At 43.7% G+C, this 24,167-nt stretch overlaps 1 protein-coding gene across 3 annotated transcripts in view; it reads right to left on the bottom strand.

Annotated features, from left to right (window-relative positions):
* The window catches only part of C9H19orf33 (chromosome 9 C19orf33 homolog), a 29,232-nt gene extending 8,869 nt beyond the window's left edge, over positions 1-20,363 (bottom strand). Inside the window, exons 1-4 of one of the 3 annotated variants that reach the window (XM_086938221.1) lie at positions 20,248-20,363; positions 11,369-11,468; positions 11,218-11,338; positions 5,615-5,683 (exon numbers count right to left, since the gene is read on the bottom strand). In XM_086938221.1, the coding sequence (XP_086794347.1) occupies positions 5,615-5,683; positions 11,218-11,338; positions 11,369-11,468; positions 20,248-20,269 (312 nt within the window). In that variant the 5' untranslated portion in view covers positions 20,270-20,363. Of the gene's footprint in view, positions 1-5,614; positions 5,684-11,217; positions 11,469-20,247 lie in introns of all 3 variants that reach the window. The other 2 variants (XM_086938222.1, XM_086938220.1) reach the window with 2 other exon arrangements.
* Between the last annotated feature and the right edge of the window lie 3,804 nt (positions 20,364-24,167).

Here is a 24,167-nt window from a genome sequence, read left to right as displayed (position 1 = left end):
AGAGCTGCCTGGCCTTGAAAAAGCCAGGGCATTGAGTGACGCATCTCTTCTGTGGAATTGTTTCTAAAGAACCAGCAAAAATTGGAGCCACAGAATCCAAATCCCCAATAAGGAGAAAGGGCTGCTGTTGGAGCGTTACAACCATCAATACTGGAAACAACAAGCAGCTACAGGCGTCAGTTCCCGAAATCAACTCGGCATAAAAAACATACAAGGTCATCTCCAAAAACTGCAAAACTCTAACCGGTGGCTCGTGCCCACGAACTAGAAAGTGTAAAAGCAGACACAATGTTAGTGTCCTCTGTCTCTCGCAGCACTCCCTGTTCTCCCCCGCCCTCTCCTGCTGAAGGGGGAGGTCACGGGCGAAGCATTTGAAAAGAAAATAAAGAGCCCTGCCTGGAACAAGTCTGGATAGAAAACACGCTGGACATCATCTGCTGCGTCCGCCAGGGCTCATCCCTACGCTGCTCAACATCTACATGGCCCCCCTCGCACAAGTGGCCCGCCATCACGACCTCAACATCATCACCTACGCCGACGACACCCAGCTCATCCTCTCCCTCACCAAGGACCAACACACTGCCAAAACCAACCTCCACGAGGGAATGAAGGCCGTCGCCAACTGGATGAGGAGCAGCCGTCTGAAGCTGAACTCGGGCAAGACGGAGGTCCTCATCCTCGGACCCACCCCCTCAGCCTGGGACGACTCCTGGTGGCCGACCACACTGGGAACAGCACCGACACCCACCGACCTTGCACGCAACCTAGGATTCATCCTCGACTCCTCCCTCTCCATGTGTAAGCTGGTCAACGCTGTCTCCTCCTCCTGCTGCTACAACACCCTCCGCATGCTCTGCAGGATCTACAAGTGAATCCCAACCAAAACAAGAAGAACGGTGACACAGGCCCTCGTCAGTAGCAGTCTGGACTACCGCAACGCACTCTGCGCAGGAATCCCAGCCAAACACATAAGACGACTACAACGCATCCAAAACGCCTCCGTCAGTCTGGACGTCAACGTCCCCCGCCACAGCCACATCACCCCCCACCTGACAGACCTACACTGGCTCCCCGTCGACAAGAGGATCACCTTCAAGCTCCTCACCCACGCACACAAAGCACTCCACAACGCTGGACCAGCCTACCAGACTTAGCTTCTACACCCCCACCCGCCAGCTCCGCCAGCCTCGCCCTCGCCGCTACCCCCACATCCAACGGACGACCTCCGGTGGCAGATCCTTCTCCTACCACGCTGCCAAGACCTGGAACACCCTCCCTACCCACCTACAGCAGATCCAAGACCTACTCGCCTTCAGAAGACTCCTCAAGACCTGGCTCTTCGAGCAGTAGTGGCACCCCCCCTCCCCTCAGCGCCTTGAGACCTCACAGGTTAGTAGCACGCTTTGCATGTACTCTGATTGATTGGGCAAATGTGAGGAGAAAAGAACAATCAATCTTTACAAGCCTTTTTATGGGTGAAGCCTAGAGCAGTAATCCAGTTGCTGCATTCCTCAATCTGCAGACAGCAATGGGAGATAAGAGAACTCTACTGCAAGCAGTAACAGGAATCAAAGAAGAAAATAGTACCCCAAACGACAGATAAGCAACCAAAGCATAAAGATACTATACTTAGTCCATGCTCTGCTGGGAGGAAACAATGACAAAAGAGGGGGCAAAGAGGCAGGACTGACCACTAGCAACCAAGGATGTTTTAAGGACAATGAAACAAACAAATGAAAAGCAGTGGGTGGAGTTTATGCCCACACAGAAGTATATAATAAAGTATATACAAGAGGCTGAAATCTCGACCTACAAATGGAAGGGGGGATGCAAAGGATGGGAGTAGGAAGACAAATACGGAACGAATAAAGCAGAGACTGCTATGTAAAACTAGTGTTGAGAACAATAATATAATAAAAGTGGCCCAATCAGTAACTCAGATCACAGATCTAGGACTGGAGTGTCAACAGTGGTATCCTAAAACTAAGAAATGAAATGGAAAAGGTGCGCGTATTTGTCTTAGACACCACCGATGAAGCGCCAGTTAGGGTGACATCAATGCAGAAACATCAGCTGTGGCTATGAATGCAGTTAGGGCCTTATCTTAATTACACTTTCATGACCATAGTCCCAAAAAAGTAGCATACCTGTACTAGTACTCCTTGAATGGGTGCAGATTTCTTACTGGTTTACAACTCACAGACACGGATAGCAGTACACTGGAAAGCTGAGCATGTTGGAGGATTTGAGGCATATTCTACTGGTAATGTCAAGATACATTTTTTTATTAACTATTACTATTTCCCAAATGTAGGACTGTGCACAAGCAAAGCTCTGCAATTGCACAGTGTCTTTTTTCTTCTGTTTTTCTGCAGCAGGGGTCTCCAAACCGGTCCTGGAGGGCGGATCCATGCCAGATTTTTAAAATAACTACATGTATCTCAATGGGGATACCCAAAAAATCTGGCATGGATTCGGCCCTCCAGGACCGGTTTGGAGACCCCTGTTCTGCAGGAAAAATATTTTTCCGAAAGCCCTACGAACTTTGGCCATTTCACTGGTAAACTTGGAAGGAATTTTACTTCTAGCACTTTGCTACAGCATCTCCAACCACATCTGAGGTGGGAAAGAAGAGAAGGGAGTTTGTGAATGCAGACAAACTTCCAAATGGGTGGGCATTCACAATGTCCTACGGTAAACTGCCCCTTGATCTGCCCTCTTCCCACCCACTGCGTGTGGTTTGGTACTCCGTAACTGTACACAGTTGTTGCAAACAATTATACAGTAGCAAATGCATTTAAGTCTGCTACGTATCTTTTCGTGGATAACTGACAGTCATAGTGCACATTTATGGACCTAAATGTACATTTATATGCTTAACACATCTAAATATAAATGTCTAACTATGTCCCAAGGTGGGTTTGTTATTTTTCCATAAAGCACACACAATCTTGATGCCAGTTGCTTGGCACTTCATTAAAAAAAAGGGCAATATGAAAAAAACAGAACCAGCAATGACCGACTGATCAAGAAATTCACTCTCAGCACTATTCTAAATTATAATGTACTTTGAATTGATTAACAAAAAAGACGATTACAAGCCACTAATCTTAAAGCAGGACTTGTGTAGATGACATAGCGGAAAGAACCATGGACACCCTGGAAAAATCACAGAGCTAGAAAGCTGCCCTTGAACAACAGATACCTTTACATTATATTAATTTGTTAATATTTTATGGTTTTAGTCTGCCTAATTTAAGTTTAAAAAAAATTGAAAATAGCGATGTGTGAAACATTTACATTTTTATGATCTGTAGGCGTAAAATATTGTTCTTCCACTCCTGCAAGTGTTTGAAGAACGTGTTTAGAATGTTAATGTTAAGCAAGACTTCAATGCAGTATGAGCTTAAAAACAAACTACTGATAAGCTCCCCCCAGTCAATTTAATGCAGAAAGGGGGTAGAGGATTGCATTTTGAAAATGAGTTCGAAAAATATGGACATTTTTTGTAATTTTAACCAATTGGCTGATCACAAGGGTAGGACAGTCGTTGTTAGTTGTTTATTTATGCTTATGAGGAGATTTTGTTTCTTTGCTTATTCTTGCAGAAGTTAGGTCTTAACAATATGCAAACCTCTTTTTAGGACTGGCTATAACCAGCTTCAGCTGTCTAGCCGGACCTGCTGTCACCACAGTGCACACATCACATACATTCACAAACAGAGAACACATACTATAATGAAAGAGTTTTTGGGTCAGCACTGATCACTCATTGGGTCGCTTGGACAAGCCCCCTTTTGAGGGATGGGTCCAGAACATTTTGAATCTATGTATACAATCTCATTCACCACTCTTTCGTCTATGCATGTGCTCTCCATTCATTATGACATACATTTAATTAGTCTTCCAGTGAAGGTTTCACATATTCACTCACTTTTCAATACATCTAATCTCTCGCGCATCCATCCATCCATCCATCCAATCTGTCAGTCTCTCAAGCATGCATTCATCGATGTACTCACTCCTTCACCCATTCTAACATTGCTTGACTCATTCTGGCATTCATCGCTCACCAATCACATAGAAAATCGCCAAATCAAAGAAGCACTTTCATTTTAAAAAGCCAGCGCTTTCTTTGAATTATTAATAAAGTTATTACACACAATTTTTATAGTAAACTACTCACTTTCTTCTCTGGAGTTTTTATATGTCAAGCTGAGAATTGTGGCCAACAAGCACAAATAATTTACAGCATCAAATATAATAAACCACTCACCAATAAGCAAAATGTGTTTAAAAAAAAAAATAACAGTACAAGTTTGTGTATCTCTTAACAATGTTGTAATTTTGCAAGCAAGAAGTCTAGAAAGTGCTTTAATAGTGCAATCTTTTAAATATCTGAAAAAACTTTGCTATATGTCCTACCATTTCTAACCTACCATTCCAAAACTAACCTACCTGCCAAACCTACCATACCTAATCTACCATACCGTCCTGCCATATGTACCATACCTAACTATTACATCTACCAAACCTACCTCCTATACCTGCCTTCTATACTTAACTTATCAAATTAACCTTGACCTACCAAACCTACCTGCACAACTAAGATACATTACCTCCACATCTATTATATCTGTATACCTATGACACATTAAAATGAATTGCCCAGTGTTCCTCAGAACCTGGGTGTACGATTCAAAAGCTTTATTCGGTATGTATAAAACAACCATAAAAGTGTGCATTCATAAAAACTGGTTACATTAATCACAAATCATATCAAATCAGATAAAAAATCAAAGCTGATAACGCTTAACATACACCATGTGTACAATTTTGAAAGATTACAAAGGGTACTGTCAGGTACCACAATTCTTAGCCAAGAATTGTGAGCAAATGTTGAACAATCAACATCTGTACCAAATGGGTCACCAAATGATCCCTTTAAGAGTGAGCAGTGTTGTAATAATTAAGGCTAGCAATTAACACCCCCTGGCACGGAATGTAGCCACTAAAGGACTGAATTATTAGGCAAAAATGTGTGTAAACCGCAAAATTCAAGGAATACACAACACAAGAGGCAATTTCTAGTTTGGTTTATTCATTATCAATTGGCCAACGTATATTTGCACTATGTAAATATATGTTTTTATATATATGTGTGTGTGCTGGGCAGCATATTGAAAAGCAAATTAGCAATGGAAATTGCTTGGTTAATTGATAATGAATATACCAAACTAGAAATTGCCTCTTGTGTCGTGGCCTCAGATTGGGGAAAATCTGTCTCTACAAACAAAGGAGATCCATAAATCCTTTTTGCTTTTCTTCCAGTGTAAGATATTTTATTCCGAGGTGCTTTCGTGGCCTTTCCCAGAAACATAAGGTACTTACAATATATATGCTGCAACTCCAACCTGATCTGAAGAACTTCACCAATGTTTGAAAGTCACCTTACAATAAAACTCCAATTTTTTCCACTTCTGTCCTTGAGCCTCATCACCCCCTAAACAAACTCAAGCCAAAATCCATCCCTTTTTGCCCCATTAGGAGGAGGGATCAACGAGGAGTCATTGCACCTCTGGTTGTTATGGTATATTAATTAGGCAGGACTCACCTTTCCTTCACCTTCACTGCAACTGGAGCTACTGCTGCTGCTGGAGTCACTGGAATGTCCGCATCCCTTCTGCAACAAGAGAGAAGCCAGCGTGTTATCCTACAAATTAACTAGTACGGGACTTGTACTTGTTCACACAAAAGCCATGAGATACATCCTAGCCATGTGCTGCGATTACCAGTCTGGGCCTGAATCCCAATTAATAGCGAGACAGTGGATTACATTATGCGGACATTAGAGATGTTTCTGTGTCTAGTAATGTGCTGCCGGAAGAGCTTACAAATGATAGTTGGTGGCCTGTATAGGGCGATCAGATGTGTATTTGTAGAGTTTTAGTAGTGGTAAAAGATTTAGCCCATTAAGGCCTCCTATAATATGGTGTCATTTTGAGAAACGATTTGTCAGCGGGGTATTCAGAGGAGGGTATTTAGCTTATTAGTTAAATACGGACACGCCCTCCCCCTTCCCCACTGCCCAAAGGAGTGTCTACCAAGTCAAAAAGATCTAGTAACAGTGGTCATGTTAATAGCCTTACGCCCTATTCGCAGGCGCGGCCCCTGCAGGTAAGAGCGGTGTGGAATTCAACATAGGGAAACAAACTAAAAAAAAACCATAGGTTGCTTTTTTATATTTAAGTTTCCTCCGTCGTTATATATGTGAACCCCATCCCACCCGAATGCCCTTACATGCACGACTAATCGAGGCAATCAACAAAAATGAACGTAATAATTTATAAACCAGCAGATGTATTGGATGTTGGTCTCTAGGTTTACCATTCAGTTCTCCCTCAGTGTGATCATGACTCACACAGGTTTGAGAAATTAAGCTGCTTGATACCTTCACTGCTGGACCTTAAAAAGTATCACCAAGTTTGTGAAATAAAAAATTAACTGTTCAGAAGTATCCAATTAAAGTAGCCCGGTCCTTTCTGCACTACATTGAGCTCCCTTCCACTGCTAAAAGCCACAAACGCCAGTGGCTGAAACAATCCATGACATGTGATTGGCAGGATGGGGGTATTGGAATGGATAATGAGAAAGGTAAGCAAGGTAAGAGGGAGTAAGAAATCTATGGATAGATGCGTTTGGGAGAATGGATCAGGAGATTGATGATTAGAGAGGAAGGTTACATCTAAACATACTGAACAACAACCCTGGGTTGGCTTTCCGTGAACTTTCACTTTACAGAACACCATCTACAGACACCATCAGCTAAGTTGATTTGTTCAAGATCATATACTGCTACTAGGAACTGTGACATGATCTCGGGTGAGTTGATACCTACTTTCTTGTCCTGCATGCACCCTGAACCTTTGCAGAGTAAGGAATTAAACCGAATCATTTTGATGACAGGTCACAGTAAATGGACTCTTGATTAGACACTTTGGTCTGTCTGGCAAATAGCAATGAGAGGCAGGGTGAGGAGAACTTGGCATAGGCCGATACAAGATAATAGGTAACGCGGGGGCGTCTCATGAAATATAATCACCTGAGGTTAAAGTACAAAGATTAAGGTCCTACCTGGAAATGATGATGCAAGACCGAACAATATCCAGGAATCACAAAGCTCGAGGGTTGGTTGGAACGCTCATGCTATGACCTGCCTTGTTGCTTAGATCGAGCATAATTCCTCAAGCTTGCTGATGCATGGCTATCTAGCATGATCGCCTTAGGAAACAGGTGTGGTTTCAGCAGAGCACCCTATTTTCTTCAACTTTTAATAGTTATTTGTTGCAGAGAGCTATTTGTTTGCCTTAAACCAGCACCACAAATAGCTGTTTTTGCTTTCCCAGGGTGCCTTGCAGTCACTGGTGAGCTGTGCTACAGTCCACATAGAACAATGATTTAACACACCCACTTCCCTTATAAGGACAACATGTATACACGACCATTAGTGCATTAGTGCAATTTGCCTGCCATTACAGCTTTTCCTGTTCTTAGTGCAACTTTGATGGCAGGTTTGGAGCTCAGGAGAGCTGGAGAGAGTGTGATTACAGGGAGGGGTACAACAATCAGAGAGAAAAATAAAATGTTGTCATGTATATCAAGATTTCATACAAAGTGCTTTACATACCAAATTTTACATTAAGTTAGCATGAACATTCATAAATGCACTGGTAACTCGTGCAAAGCGAACTGGCGCCTGTTTTGGGAAGGAAAGCCCACAAAATGAACTTCTAAAGTGTATACACAAGGATGTGTGTATCTACTTGTCACAAATAATAAGAACATGTCTAGTAATAAAAATGTAACCAAACAAAACGCCTTTCTTTTGTAATATAAAAGGGTATTTGTGTTTGATTATTTTCATTAGGTCCTCCTGGCCTTCTCGTCTACGTTTCTCATACGATTTAAAACTGCATTCTGAATCTACCGAGTGCTGCACTGTTCACACACACACATAAGACAATATTTGAACAATATGTGAACCACAAGATTCGGACTTCCTTAACAGGCCAAAGTCATGGTGACTAGTATTTCCCAAAAACTTTGGCTAGAACTTTTCTACCTGTTGCCTTTCTAGGTAGGCCTCCGTTTTCAGTTGTTTTCTACTCCGTCTGCCTCTTTCTCCCATCTACCCATTTGAGGTGTTTGTTCTAGATAGGTAGACTATTATAGCATTTAAAAAAGATAGATTCATAGGCTTAATGTTTCTGGCTTTTAAGTTAAAGTTAAAAACAAAACGTTCCTGATTACTAAAATCTGAGAACTCAACACAATTAAAGTGGTTAACTTTATGTTACTTGGTTTGTACTCAATAGAGTACAATTAAGGTGGTGTAATTTACACAAGAGTGAAATTATTGAAAGATCTCATTGGCCCATATAAATCAGTTGTGACCTGCAACAGACATGTTATAGCCAAAGGATGCAAGTGAATGTTGGAAAATATGGGAAATAAGTTGCGTTATCAAGTTTATCACGTTAATTATGCAAGTGTCCACCCTACACCTGCAAGCAGGGGGTAAGCAATGAAGAATGTTTCATGAATGTAGCTATTACACTATCATGCACTCAGACCAAGGGCGCAGAAATTACAGTTACTACTAGGATCAGTAATTTTGGCAAGTAGAAATACAGAGGTATTCTGGCATTGTCGCTGAGATGCCCAGGAAAAAAAGGGAATTATCACTGGAATTGGGATCACCGTGGCTGATTACTTCAGTGGCTTCCCATTTTCGTCCAGCCTCCCACCTGAAGACTTGACTAGCTTTTAGTCTGGAATGTTCGGGGAGAGGCTAAACAGGTGGAGTGCGGAATTTCCACCAGACTTCCGGCGGAAACAGAGTTTACAAATTACATGGCCCTTCGAATTGGGGCCTCGGAGATTAATGGAGACTGTCAAAACACGTGGTAACACAATGTCGTAGAGTGTTTGCAGTTACCTCAGTCTTACTGGAGTTCTGCCAATGAGGTGGTTTGTTTCAGCAACTCACTTATTCAGATGTAAAATGTTGAAAGGGTGATTTGTTCTTATTTAAACGCATCCACAGCTAAACCTTCGTTAAAGTATATCTAAAGTTATGAAGGAAGAGTTAATGCAATCCCAAACCCAAACTGACTTAATGAACCAATACTTAAATACGAAGAACGGTGAGGGTACAAGATCAGCACAGACAAAAACTAAATTTCCAAACACAGTAGTTGAAAGAGGGGGAGTTCAGGCAAAGATACTAATTTAGTGTTAATTCCAGCCCTGATGATGTCCGTCTGTGGACGAAACGCGTCTACTGTTTGTGTTGCATTTTGACTTATGAAATAATGAAGATTTGCTACTGATTTGAACATCACCATCTCTGTTGAAAATCATCAAATAAAAGTACATTCTTGGAATTCACTTCTGTGAACCGTTTGATTTTGTGGTGAATTTGTCACTCCCTCAATCTCTTGTGTATACACTATTGACTTAATGAACCAGAAGGGCCACAGAAAACCCTCAGTTGGCTGAGGGACAGCAGGTTGCTTTCAGACCTACATGGGCTGAGGGTTTTCAGTGCAATTTGCCTTGAAAGCATATCCTTGGTGTGCAGTCTGCCTCCCTAGAGCTTAATTTGTAAAAGAATAAGAGCTGTGCCCCATGGTTTTGCTCAGAAACCTGCAGGGGGTGCTATTTAAGGCTGGGATACCGAATACCAAGACTGCATAATCTTGATTCCATATCATGCCTCTTTATTCCACCACCAGACACTCCCTACCGCTTCATCTGACACTTAAAGATTCTTTTTATCCCTGCTCTCTCTGTTATTGTTTTCTGTATTTCTCTTCTTTCTCCTTTTCACCTTTTATGTATCTATCTCTTGCTCTGGGTGAAAGTCTGATGAAGAAATACAAAAGAGACACATATAATAGATGGAATGAGGAACAAATCAAACATTCACCCGAGTCAAGAGATCTAGGTTAAATTCATCCTTCTTTTGCTCACCATGCCATCCCAGTTTAGACGCAGTCATATGCACATCATTTTCGACCCTGCTCCTCATGGGAACAGTCCAGCACGAACTGCCAAGCCAAGTTCTCCCTCTACCAGTCCAAGCATCCTGGGACCGGTCTCGGGGTTTCACCCCTCATCAGCCAGGCTAGTTTGAACCCAGTGGCACACTAAACCCTGGACCCACGTTTTGGCGCTCTTTGGGTGAGAAAGCAAAAGACACCGAAACGATGGATGGGTTGCTAACAAATCAAACATTCACCCCAGTCAAGAGATCTGGATTAAATCCACCCTTCCTTTGTTTACTATGCCACCCCAATTTAGACCCGCCCATATGCAAATCAGTCTCGACTCTGATTCTCATAGGAATAGTCGAGCCCAAACTGCCGCTGAAATACAAATGTCTTTCCCCAAAATTGAACGCCAGTGGGCCCCTCTTGCAACCACTGCCTAAAATTAAGCACGGTGCCTCCCTGGGCCATAAATTAAGTCAAATCTCACCTTAAGCACAACAACAGACAAGGAAAATGGCTAAGCCAGTTAGGCATTCGCTTAGGATTGCATACAAACTACAGTCCTAGTTCAAACCCAAACCTTACTCTATTCAGGTCAACAAAGTAACAAATAATAAACTAGGTAATTGTAACAACTTCTGGTGGTTACTCACTATTGAATGTCAATCTGATGTGCAAATGCATTTGTTTGTTGTGTTCTCAATGGGGATTATCTATCTTGTGGATAAATTCCTTCCTCTACACTACCATTGGATGTGAAGAAGACCCATTACCCTTCCTACCTTGGATAGGGAGTAGAATTTTGGCTGTATCAAGGATTGAAAATGGTCAGATTGGAGTTGTGAGTGCCTACAGTCTCACATGTTTACAAACATACAAGGAAAACCGCTCCTTGTTCCTTCTACTTCCCACTGCTAGCCTGACTTTAGTACTGCTCAATTCTGCATGTACATGGTGTAGAATTATGCAGTGATAAAACCAGTTTTCCTTGGTAGCAATCCTTTTGTGGATAATTCTCAGTGGTAAATTAAGCCAATTACATCCAGGTATTATGTTTTTGGCCGTAAATGGCTTTGTGAATCACGCCACTCATCTATTTCCACAACTTGAGCGGTGTGAAACCCCTTGATAGGATCATGGGCTCATTTGATGCAAAACTTACCTTGTGGGATTTGCCGTGGTCATGCCCATGGCCATGTCCATGACCATGACCATGCTCATGACTGTGCCCATGGTGTCCAGGCCCATGTTCATGATGCTTGTGTCCGGACTTATCATGGCAGCCTTTCTTCAGCTCGCCCTTATCATGGCAGTCTTTCTTCAGCTCGCCCTTATCATGGCAGTCTTTCTTCAGCTCGCCTTTTTCATCTTTTTTGACTGCACATTCACCTTTCTTCGGCTCTGGGTCTACAGCTGCAGTGGGGAAATTGTGTACAAGTGAATAATTCATATTTTGTGACCGATTACAAATGACCCAGTGATCTAGCAATGTAATACTGCACATGGTAGGTATTACTAACAAGCAGCATTACCATACCTTTAATGCTCCATTATGAATTTTCACATGTGGAATGGGGAATAACAGAGAAAAAGCAGTATTACCAAACAGAAAAACCGTTCTCTGTAGATTTTTCCATGAACCTTGTTCCACCTGCTATTTGGGATTAACAGATCCTCTGGAATACAGCAGTATCTTGGTTGCTTGCGTATTTTTTTACTATTACAGATACTATAATTTACAACTGTCGCTTGTCTGCTCTCATCAAGCTAACCCCAGAGCAAACTTTAGCACTTTTCACCATACTTTCATCTCCAAGACTATTTTTGGTCATTTCGCAGCTGTGTCCTCCATTCAGCTGTTGGTCACAGGGAAGCGACTCCTTTCCGTGGGTCTATTTGTCAGATCTGCTGATTTTCTTAGTTGAAAACGGTCAACAAAAACATCAGGTGAATCCTCCATAAATCAGCATGAGTGTCCGGGAAGGTAAATGACATTTGGGTCAAATGAATAAGCTGTTGGTTTGTGTCTGTCATCCCACTTCTTGGCTGAAGAAATACAATACAGCTTCCAGGATAGCCTCACAATTTACAACAACCCCATGTAAAGAATGCGCACTGATCATATTCTTCTCAAAAAGATGGTTTCAGCAAAGAGATCTCAACGGAAATCGTGTTTTCAATCTTCAGTCAAAGACAAGCATTTAATTTTCTTCAATTTAGTCTACAATAGAGAAGATTGTGATCTTTCTTTAAATTCCATGAAAATGCTCGATCTGGAGCTTTTAAACAACTTGCCAATACTCTGGAAGGCACAGACTCCCCTTTTTAGAGAAGAGTTATCAATATGGCCTAGGCGGGCTGACCCAAATGTGATTCAGAATATCCACATGGGAAAAATGTAGCTATAATTAATCTGAAAAGAAATATCCTGCATACTCAGTGGTTATCCTCAAAATGCGGTAGGAATCCAGCATTCGTGGAGCGATATGGAAACCCCTTGTTAGATCATACATGCCATTACACAGACGGACCAAACTTACCAAATCAGTCCAACTTACCCCCAAAGCGATCATTCAGTACTGAACTGATCGGCCCTGTAAACTATTCACAGGACAACAAGCAACACCAGACGCCCCAAATCTTGGCCTGGTCAGTGAGGTGTAAATTGAAACTCTGGGCACAGGTTCCACATCCTAATGAACCAAATGTTGTTTGGGAGACTCAGAACAAAATATGTGATTGAAATGTTTGCACCAACAATCCTCAAGCACCAGAGTACATAAGGACAGCATTTCCATCATTGATTGAGCTCAGTTGAGTCTCTCAAACCGGAGGTGCTATGTCGATGCATGAACTCCTTTCTCAATATACCCAATGCACCAACCTTCACATCACCGACGAACATCACTGGAGATGCTTATTGTCTCGTGCACACAGTTAGGCCATGACTGCTCTGTCTGGACAAGGGCAGACCCTGTGCTCAAATGAAAGAGGCAGGCTGCAAAGTAATGGAATGGAAATCCTCCTGGGACTATTCCTGTGGTTTAAAAACATTAGCTCAAGATGTATCAGAAAATGTTTTATCTCAGTCTCTTGATGGACAACAACATTGCCTGCAAAAAAAATTGCATCATGGCTGTGACTGAGGACCAAATATAAATGTTGCAACTTCCAAACATAACATTTGTAACTACTGCTTTTGAGTAATATTAACCATGGTTAACTAATTATGTGCTTACACTAAGTGATTGTTTGCAATTTGAAATAGATTACATTCCCTTTAATCAATTGCAGGTGGGCTTTACTTCCTTAATTTAAAAAAAATGGACAGTGATCACCGTAGGGAGTAAAGCACCACAGAACGTGTCTTCACTTCTTTTTGCTGTTTAAAATCTGGAATTAAATTCTGTGTATATCAGGAAAATATTAGCGCTTGTTCTCAAATTCAAACGATCTTCCCCAACCATGCAACAGTAATTGGTAGTATTACTTTTTTTAAAGCAGTAACTAATAACCGATTGCTTTCAAGTCTAGTGACAGGTAATCTTACATTTTTCGAATTAAATATAAAAACTGTAATAAGATAAGTGTTAATTATTTGCCGGTACATTCATTCACAAAGATTTCACCAGATGGTTCAATCTGGTCATGTTGAACCTTCGCTTTATAAAACGCATAAACTTCCTACAAAGTGTGTGATTTGATTAGTACGTCATAAACAGATCATTTTCAAGCCTCATAGCCCTTTTGATTTCTTGTCCAACTACAGAATATCTTTGAAAAGCTTCGTCTTTGGTGTTTCCTCATGGGCAGCACACTGCCAGAAGTTGAAAAAAGGAACAAGAGCGCTCTCTGCAAAGCAGCATCAAGTGATCTGTTGGCTTGAATCCTGACACATCACAACTCCTGACATCATGTGACTCATGATGCGATGTTATGACTCAGTGGGTTCGCAGGCTGCAGCATCCACTTCTTTGATTACCAGCCATGTCATGGGGTCAGGAGATGGGGCCTTTCAAATACGAATAGCTCAAACTCACTTTTAATCAAAAGCGTAATTTTGTGTGTAGCTGCCTCTTACTTCTGGCTTAGAAGTAACTTGTTCATGATGTTCCGTGGAGTAAGCCACTCGTAACGCCTTCGTATCCAAATACCACAATTTTAGTTGTTGCTCAATTTCACCATACAAACTATATTTCACTGTTCAATCTGTTTTTATTTTGAACACATTTGGCATTTATAATCCCCAAAGGGCATTTGGCTGACATCTTTAATCTGCTTGTTCAGCTTCCCTTTGAAATACTAATAGACTCACAGCGGCAAAGACTAGGAGGCCAGACAAACAAGTTTCGCAAGCTTATCAGCTCCGGGGCAAAGGTTAGCCTCGATAACGGTACATTTTGGGCATTTTACAACAAGACGGCACACATCAGCTATTAGTGCACATCAGGACAGCCCTAAATCGGAGGTTCTAAAACGAAATGTAGGCTTGTGTTGCACTACCACATTTGCGTAGCGCTTCATATCCCTGACAAGGCCTTGAAGCGCCCCTATATGCATCAGCCCCATTTCGCAGTCATGTTTGTGAGGGTGCTGGGTATAGAGTGGTCCGTGTGGGAGAGGTTAGTTGAAATGCATGAGGTTTCGGAGACATGCTCCGAACAGAGTGCACCCAGTGTTTCAACCCTAATCATGTGGTGCTGCGGCGAATGTGAGCAGCCATGTTTATCCTCACAGTAAAAAGGCGTTATCTACATAGTGATTTTTATATGGCTCAATTACCTTCCAGGAAGAATTACCCCGGAGACAAACAGTAAACAAAGAAAGCAAAATGAATAAGCCCACCTGTCCTCACAATGCAACAAGATGGCCTGCCTAGCAACCAGCTGGAGGGATACACCATCCCATGGTGTCACCTTTCACCACTAGGACTCGTGACTCGTCTATGCACAAGAGGCATGACCGGTTCATTTGATCCGCTTTTTTTTTGTTTAGGGCAGATTACTTACACGCTGCTTATACATAAATAAGGTCTGTTTTGTGTCAGACATAATTGGAACGTGCACATCGGAAATAGACAGCTCAGCTGCAGAGACAGGTCGTGGTCATGCTGTGCTGAAGATGTTATGTGAGGTTCAGAGACTCCTATTATGTGCTTTCCGACACCTACAACTGCAATAAAGAAGTCATTGGAGACAGTCCGAAATAAACTTCCAAACAAAAGTATCCACAATGCTTTATAGAAAGGTTTCCAAAGCAGTGCAAGTGTGCACGTCGGAGCGTGATACAAAACATCTGGAAACCTGATTCGTTTAAGGAAGAACTCAGACACAAATCACTATGGTGACTTGATGTTTTATTTTTATAATAAGTCACTAAAATGTCACCTTTGGGGAAAAACTGCTTTTGCCTAAGAAACTGTAAAAAAAATCACTCGTCACTGAAGGCACTTCGTCTCCCCCAAACTGTTTCCCAACACCCACGTCCTAAAAAATGTATAAAAAACATGGAGCCCGTACTATCAGTCCCATGACCCACTGACATAACAAGCTACTAGTTAGAGGTGGACAAAATGCCCTCCTTGTTAGCGGAACGGGCATTCCTGGAAAGCGCTGCCAAATTTCCATTAGCGCTTTACATTTTGCGCATGTGTGTGCCATGACAATTAACATGCATGGAGACATTGAGCACACTTTGAGACAGACGGCTATAGTTGGGGAGCAAAAGGAACTTAGTCACTGACCTCAATTTTGTGGTTTTACTCCAGAAATCCCTCCTCTACATCAGGACATTTTAAAAGATATCATTTGGCTGGATATTGAGCTTTCAAGTCTGGTTACTGTGTCGTACTGCATTTGAGACCGAACCGGTTTGCCACCTCTTGGAGCTGGCCTTAGTTGCTCACCAGTGTACCTTTGGAGAAGCAAGTTTACGAAATGAATAACTGTGTCATCTAAAAGAAACATAACAGCCTTAAGACTTGAAACACCAAAGGTAGACAACAGTATCCTCCATGGACTTAACTGCAAATGTCTATGGGCCAGATGTACAAGGCATTTTTCCGGTCACAAACTGCCCTGTTCATAGAATCAGGCCGTTTGTGACCAGAAAAATGCATATTCTGATGCACAAAATTCAATTCGATTACTTGTTATTGATTTGCAGTTTGTATTTGCGATTCGGTATTTGGAAAGGGTGTGTTTTGGGCATGCCTTCCAAATCTCGAGTCGGTATGGTATGTATTACTGTTTTGCGATCGAATTTCGGTCGCAAAACAGTAATACTTTACCATCATTTTAAAAGTGGTGGTAACCCATTCGCAAATGGGAAAGGATCCCTTTGGGAACCCTTCCCCTTTGAGAATGTTGAAAAAATAATTTTTAAGAGCAGGCAGTTGTCCCGCGACCCACTGCCTACTCTTAAAAAAAACCTGAAACTTAAGTATCTCATTTGTATCTTTTTAAATGCATCCTGTTTTCTTTCAAGAAAAATGGCCGGTATTTAAAAAAAAAAAAAAGATTGCTTCATTTAAAAGCAATCGCAGACATGGTGGTCTGCTGACCCCAGCAGGCCTCCATCCCTATGATGCCAGCAAATCCTAGTGGCTTGCATTTGCGACCTACTTCATTAATATGCATGAGTTAGGTCTATTTTGCGACCCATTAGGATTCGCTAATGAAATTGAAAAAAGTTTCATACATTAGGAATAGAGATTTCCTAATTGTAATTCACAGAAAATCTCAATGAGGTAGTCGCTATTTCTAATATTCATAGACCAGGCCCTACATTCCCTATTAGCATCCCCAAAGGCGACAGTGTGTCCATGAAGCTGCACTGTACGAAATCTCTCCCGTCCTACAGACGGACACCTCTTTTGCGAGATGTGAACACCTTGCCAGGAGTTGTGAGTATCCCATTAGGCAGCAAGTTGGAGGCAGTAAAAAGCAGGAATTTGGCGCCCTGCACAATCTGAATGCAGGGAGACAGGCAGGCCACCAAAGTGAAGGGCAAACCTGCAATAAAAGGAGTGGTTGCCCACCCATCCCTCTGGAGGAGAGAATGTGGCATATTCCTTTAGAAGAATGGCTCGCCCATTCGTTATCTTTCACGATGCAAAGTCCATTTTCAACGGGCTTGCCCTTGCAAACTCTCTATAGAACACCACAATTCCTTTTATGGTATTGTTACTGCTAATGGGCACAAATACACAGCACCATTAGAAATGAAAGTGCATTCCCCTATGCAATGAGAGCAAAACCATCTCCTTCTGCATAGTGGGCAGCCTGGGAGCAAGGCAGATTATGGATACGTGTCCCCGCTCCCTGTTCAGAAGATGTGCTGAATCTTTTTTGAAGGGAAAATGGTTAGATTTAAAATATTTTTAGTTTCAATTGCCTAAAAATAAAAAATAAATCTCACTCTAATGCAAGTCAGAGGGCTAAATAAATGCCTTGCTTCACTCCAGTATTTGGTAGGGCCTGAGCCCGGTGCTGGAATCCACTCTTATTGTCCTTCTTCCATTTTTAAGTAGATTTGGGGCACACAGACCTCACTATCAACTGTTCCCCTTAAGGAGTTAAAATAACAGGGTCTCCGAAAACAGGAAAACCTGGACCTGCACCCCTATCTGGAAAAGCTGGACCTGCACCCCTATCTGGAAAACCATGCAGATTTCATATATTGGTACTGTACAGGCATATGCAGCAGCTGCAGGCAAGACATGCGGGGTCACAAAGGGAGAATAGAAAAAGGGCGCTTGACTAATGAAAATACTCCAGGACCTTGGTAAATCGCTTCATAGTAGTACTTCAGTGCAAAAAACTAAATTTCAGAAGCATCTGACTCGTCATTTATGGTATGCTGGTCTGTTTGTAGGATCTGCATTTTGCCATCCAGGGCAAAGACACAAGCTGGCTCTTCCCCAGCATGCAGATAACAACTGTGCCTTGAAACAAGAAATTTTATGTCAGCTTATGTGGCACCCTCAAGGGCCGCCAACTGTTCCTGTGCCCTAGAACAAGCACCTGTGCAGGCTTCAGCCCTTCCATCTAGTCCAGCCCTCTGGCCCTATACATGTATGTATGTATGTATGGATTCACTGTACTTTTACATTGCGCAAAACTAGACCGTAACCAATGCACATTATGGGGGCGGATGGATTAAAATACGAGATTAAGTGCATCAAGTGCAGCTTCACACCTTTCAATCTCACAATTACATTTACAATCTTTACAGATGTAAAGGTATTTGCACCAGATCACACGTTTAGTCAAGTACAGGTCCTGTGAATGAAATTCGAACCCAGCTACCTATGTTCCAATTGGGCAGGTTAACCACATGACAACGTCTCACACAAAAGATGTCAGCTCTCCAGATGACAGCTCAATTTGATTCACCTTGCTCGAATCCCATGCCTCCTCAAAGACAAATTGTGAGGAGCAAAGCTAGTTTCGAGACAAGTCTATCGACAAGCTTACTTGTGAGAGCATACAGAACCTGCATAGTGCACAAGCAGGTCCGGTCTTTAGCAAGGAGGTGCTGGGTTCGGGGCGCCAATATCCTGAGGGTGCAGGGAGCTGTGTACATTAAGGTTATGCCAACAACAGCGTCCTTCTCATCTTGCCCCAGCCTTGTTCTTGTTCCTGCCTGAACTTTATTTACTGTAAAGCACTCTGATATCCGCAAGGATCTTGTTTGCGCTCTATAAAACTTTCAAAATAAATAAAAATAAATCCCTGCTCAGCCAGGGACTGAGCGGCAGACCCTGATGCAGAGGTCTAGCCCGGGACCAGGGTTCAATTCCCCGCCTCGGCGGGTCTTGGGCTCAAAATTCCACGGACCTGATAATTCTCGCCTCGGTGCCTATTCCAATCATGGAGTCCCACCCTGATAATTCTCGCCTCGGTGCCTATTCCAATCATGGAGTCCCATTCTGCAACTCTGGGCAATAGCTTGCTTAATCTCCACAACGGCCCCCACAACGCAAAGGATGCCTGGCCTCCACCTTGGGGGTGCCCAGGAGTGGACCCCTCACAGGGAAAGCCAGGATGGGTTCCACAGCGGTATTCGTACAAGCGCCTTGAGACCCTTGCGGGTGAGTAGTGCGCTATACAAGTATCAATTTACTTTACTTTACTTCTGCCTCATTTACTTCACTGACGCCAGCTAGGGCGCCAAATTCCTACCCACCCACGCCCAGGGTGCTATCTCAGCACAAACAGTGCACAATACCGAGGTGGGCATGTGCCTCCACAGTGGGACGTAAGCGCTGGTAGACATCACAAGGCCAAAATACACACACTCGCTGCTTAATTTGAGCCAGCAATTTCCGCAGCTCTGCACTTAATTGTAACCACCAGCCCCAATGGCACATGGTGGCGCGGTTTGTCTAATTTAGAGATGAGCACAGCAACAGCTAGCTGTCTATTAATTCAATATACATTAAAAATGACTAATATCTGCGACCCACGACATTGCTACGGTGTGTGTGCCCTGGAAGAGTCTGGATTGTCATACTTGTAGGCGTGTGATACGTAGTGGAGGGACTGGTAGTGTCATTGGCAGCGTAGGCAGGGGCAATGGGTGGTGCAGACTGTCCTGACAGGGTAGCCGGCACTTATACTTTTACAAATAACGCACTGCCGTTCTGCATAGTTATTCAACATTTTTGTATTCATTCTCAACTTCCTCAAAAATCACTAACTTGTTTGTGTCCCTAGGGGTTAATTTAATGTAGAGAGAGGAAAGAAACGCCCTCCTAGAGTGACCGCCCTCCTTCACCTCCCTGAGTGCGTAGCTCTGGGCCCGTCGACCCTGTGACGAGAGTCCTGCCGGGGATTAACACAGGAGCCCCCAAAACACTCCCAGCGCTACTTCGAAGCTTTACGGATGTGTAAGGCTGCTCTGAAAGAAGCACGGCATGACAAATTAAAGTAGTGTCTATTCATCCGGCTGCCGGCGAAATAAACCCACTTTTTGACATAATAGGGAAGTTTTGGAGCGGAAGCCAGCGAGTTAAATGGAAATATCTTGCGCGCAAAAAAACTTTAAACGCTGTGTTAGTAGGGCCTGAAAATGCAAACCCTTCAAGTCGCTCTACATTTTGATTAATTGAAACTTAACGATGTTTATTCACACCAATTTACGTTACCCAGCCTGGGGGGTTTGCTCACGGATCTTGCATGCATCGTACCTGCTGCTAAATTGAAGTCCATGGCGTAGGGCCCTCGGGTGGCGGCTGCAGATGTGGGCTGCGGCTGGGAGTCTGTAAGCCCTGCGGTTTCCGTACTCTCTGTTCCTGAGTGAGGGATGATGGTGCGGGCTGGGCGTGGCCTATTCCACTCATATAGAGGCGGCGGAGCCTCCCCCGGGCGGGGTTTACTCGTTGGCCGAGAGGGTGGGCGGTGCCCTGGTACTGTCAGTGCCAGGTATGCGGCTGCCGTCTGCCCTGCCCAGGTGCGCTGCGGGCGAGGCTCACCAGGGAGTGACAGGCGCGGACGCGCAGATTAGGCCTTCCTGTGCCGCCATGGAGCGCGCCGCGCGTGCACCTCACATGACGAGAACATCTGCACACGCTCCCGTGGGAGCGTTGCTCACGGTGACAGAGCAAATATTAGCAACAACAAGACAATAGTCGTAGCTGCCAAGTCCCTCGTGTTATCGAAGCTCTATTTGCTATAGAAAAACATCTCCTCCTCAGCATCAAGCTCCAAAGGAACTTTTCATTATGTAGGTGGGTGAGCCAACACATGAATAGAGAGAGCAGAGCCCCTGCCTTGGCTCTAAAGTTGCACGAATCGACGCATTATCATGTTTGGTATTTACATCATGCAAAATACATAGTGTAGAAATATGATAGACTCGCTTAAAATTCTAAAAAACGGCATTTCTTTAAAACACGGGGAAGCGTTTCTCTTTAGTAGAGTTTCTTTTGCAAGTCCCATAAGCTTTGTACATCAAAGATACCATGGTCCGAAAAGGACTTCTTTCCATCCTTGTTAGCGAGTATTACTTACTCTTTTACATATTTGAATGTTCCCTAACCATACTGGTGATGCATAGAGAGGCCAGGAGTCCCTTTCTACAGAGGCTTGCTATGCTTAGATGTTTCGGCCTTCATCACTGTTTCAATCGTTCGTGCGTAGGCAATATACCTGCTAACTTGAAGAACCATATCAGTGTGAGTCGGGGTGGTGGCCTTGAAGGGGACAGGGCCTCGTGCTGAGAAGTGCATAGGAGGCACTTTTGAGAGTCAGTCAGTGAGAGATTGAGAGAGTGAGCCAGTCAGTCAGTGAGAGAGAGAGTGAGAGTCAGCCAGTCAGTTAGTGAGGCAGTAAGTCAGTGAGTCAGTCAGTCAGTCAGTCAGAGAGAGAGTGAGATAATCAATCAGTCAGTGAGAGAATCAGTCAGTCAGTGAGAGAGAGATTGAGAAAGTGAGTGAGTCCGTCAGTTAATCAGTCAGTCAGTTAGTGAGAGAGTCAGTCAGTGAGTCAGTCAGTGAGAGAGTCAGGCAGTGAGAGAGTCAGGCAGTGAGAGAGAGTTAGAGAGAGAGAGAGATAGTCAGTGAGAAGTCAGTCAGTCAATCAGTCAGTGAGAGAGTCGGTCAGTCAGTGAGAGTCAGTCAGTCTGTGGGTGTGAGAGTCAGTCAGTCAGTGAGAGTAAGTCAGTCAGTCAGTCAGAGAGAGAGCGAGTGAGAGTCAATCAATCAGAGAGTCAGTCAGTCAATGGGAGATAGGTTGAGAGAGTGAGTCAGTCAGTCAGTGAGAGAGAGAGTGAGAGTCAGTCAGTCAGTCAGTGAGAGAGAGAGAGCGAGAGAGTCAGTCAGTCAGTGAGAGAGAAAGAGCGAGAGAGTCATTCAGTTAGTCAGGCAGTCAGTTAGTTAGAGAGTGAAAGTCAGTCAGTGAGAGAGTCAGTCAGTGACTGACTGAGGGAGTCACTCAGTCAGAGAGTCAGTGAGAGTCAGTTAGTCAGTCAGTGAGAGAGTCAGTCAGTGAGAGAGATTTAGAGAATCAGTCAGCCAGTCAGTGAGAGAGAGTGAGAGAGTCAGTCAGTATGTCAGTCAGTGAGAGAGAGAGTCAGTCAGTCAGTGAGAGAGAGAGTGAGAGAGAGAGAGAGAGAGTCAGTCAGTCAGTCAGTGAGAGGGAGAGATTCAGTCAGTCAGTCAGTAAGTCAGTGACAGTCAGTCAGTCACCAAGAGAGAGAGTGAGAGTCAGTCAGTCAGAGAGAGTGAGTCAGTCAGTCAGTGAGAGAGAGAGTGAGAGTCAGTCAGTCAGTCAGTGAGAGAGACCGAGAGAGTCAGTCAGTTAGTCAGTCAGTCAGTTAGTAAGAGAGTGAGAGAGTCAGTCAGTGAGAGTCAGTCAGTGAGAGAGAGAGTGAGTGAGAGTCAGCGAATTGGGCAGGTAGTCAGTGAGAGAGAGAGTGAGAGAATAAGTCAGTCAGTGTGAGAGCCAGTCAGTCAGTAAGTCAGTCAGTCACTGAAAGAGTCAGTCAGTCACTGAGAGAGTCAATCAGTCAGTCAGTGAGAGAGTGAGAGAGTCAGTCTGTCAGTCAGAGTCAGTGAGAGTTAAGTCAGTCAATAAGTCAGTCAGTGACAGAGTGAAAGAGTCAGTCAGTCAGAGATTGAGAGAGTCAGCCATTCAGTCAGTGAGAGAGAGTGAGCGAGTCAGTCAGTCAGTGAGAGAGAGAGAGTGAGCAAGTCAGTTAGTGAGAGAGAGAGAGTCAGTCAGTCAGTCAGTAAGTCAGTCGGTCAGTGAGAGAGTCAGTCAGTCAGTCAGTGAGAGAGTCAGTCAGTGAGAGAGAGTTAGAGAGAGACAGTTAGTCAGTGAGAAGTCAGTCAGTCAGTGAGTTAATGAGTCAGTCAGGCAGTGAGAGAGTCAGTCAGTCAGTGAGAGAGTCAGCTAGTCAGCCAGTGAGAGTGAGAGAGTCAGTCAGACAGTGAGAGTCAGTCATTCAGTCAGTGAGAGAGTGAGAGAGTCAGTCGGTCAGTCAGTCAGAGAGAGAGAGAGAGTGAGAGAGTCGACCAGTCAGTCAGTCAGAGAGAGAGCGAGTGAGAGCGAGTCAGTCAGAGAGTCAGTCAGTCAATGAGAGAGTCAGCCAGTCAGAGATTGAGAGAGTAAGTCATCAGTCAGTGAGAGAGAGAGTGTGAGTCAGTGAGATAGAGAGTGAGAGAGTCACTCAGTTAGTCAGTCAGTCAGTTAGTGAGAGAGTCAGTCAATGAGAGAGTCAGTCAGTCAGTCAGTGAGAGAGTCAGTCAGTGAGTGAGAGAGAGAGAGAGAGAGAGAGTGAGAGTCAGTCAATATGTCAGTTAGTCAGCGAGAGAGAGTAAGAGAATCGGTCAGTCAGCAAGAGAGACAGTCAGTCAGTCAGTGAGAGAGAGTGAGGGAGTCAGTCAGTCAGAGAGTCAGTGAGAGTCAGTTAGTCAGTGAGAAAGTCAGTGAGAGAGATTTAGAGAATCAGTCAGCCAGTCAGTGAGAGAGAGAGTGAGAGAGTAAGTCAGTATGTCAGTCAGTGAGAGAGAGTCAGTCAGTCATTGAGAGAGAGAAAGAGTGAGAGAGTTAGTCAGTCAGTGGGAGAGAGAGATTCAGTCAGTCAGTCAGTAAGTCAGTAAGAGTCAGTCAGTCAAAGAGAGAGAGAGTGAGCGAGTCAGTCAGTGAGAGAGAGAGTGAGAGTCAGTCAGTCAGTCAGTGAGAGAGAAAGAGCGAGAGAGTCTGTCAGTTAGTCAGTCAGTCAGTTAGTAAGAGAGTGAGAGTCTGTCTATGAGAGAGTCAGTCAGTTAGAGTCAGTGAGAGAGAGAGTAAGTGAGAGTCAGTGAATCAGTCAGTTAGTCAGAGAGAGAGAGAGAGTGAGAGAATAAGTCAGTCAGTGAGAGAGTCAGTCAGTCAGTGAGCCAGTCAGTCAGTGAGAGAGTCAATCAGTGAGAGAGAGTAAGGGAGTCAGTCAGTCAGAGAGTCAGTGAGAGTCAGTTAGTCAGTCAGTCAGTGAATCAGTCAGTCAGTGAGAGAGATTGAGAGAATCAGTCAGTCAGTCAGTGAGAGGGAGAGTGAGAGAGTCAGTCAGTATGTCAGTTATTGAGAGTGATAGGTTTAATTTTCGATGCCCCACCCATTATCATTT

Source organism: Lissotriton vulgaris, chromosome 9 (genome assembly GCF_964263255.1).
Source record: "Lissotriton vulgaris chromosome 9, aLisVul1.2, whole genome shotgun sequence".
Taxonomy (NCBI): Eukaryota; Metazoa; Chordata; class Amphibia; order Caudata; family Salamandridae; genus Lissotriton; species Lissotriton vulgaris.
The sequence above is the reverse complement of the archived record's forward strand: the minus strand, read 5'-3'. Positions and strand labels throughout refer to the sequence as shown.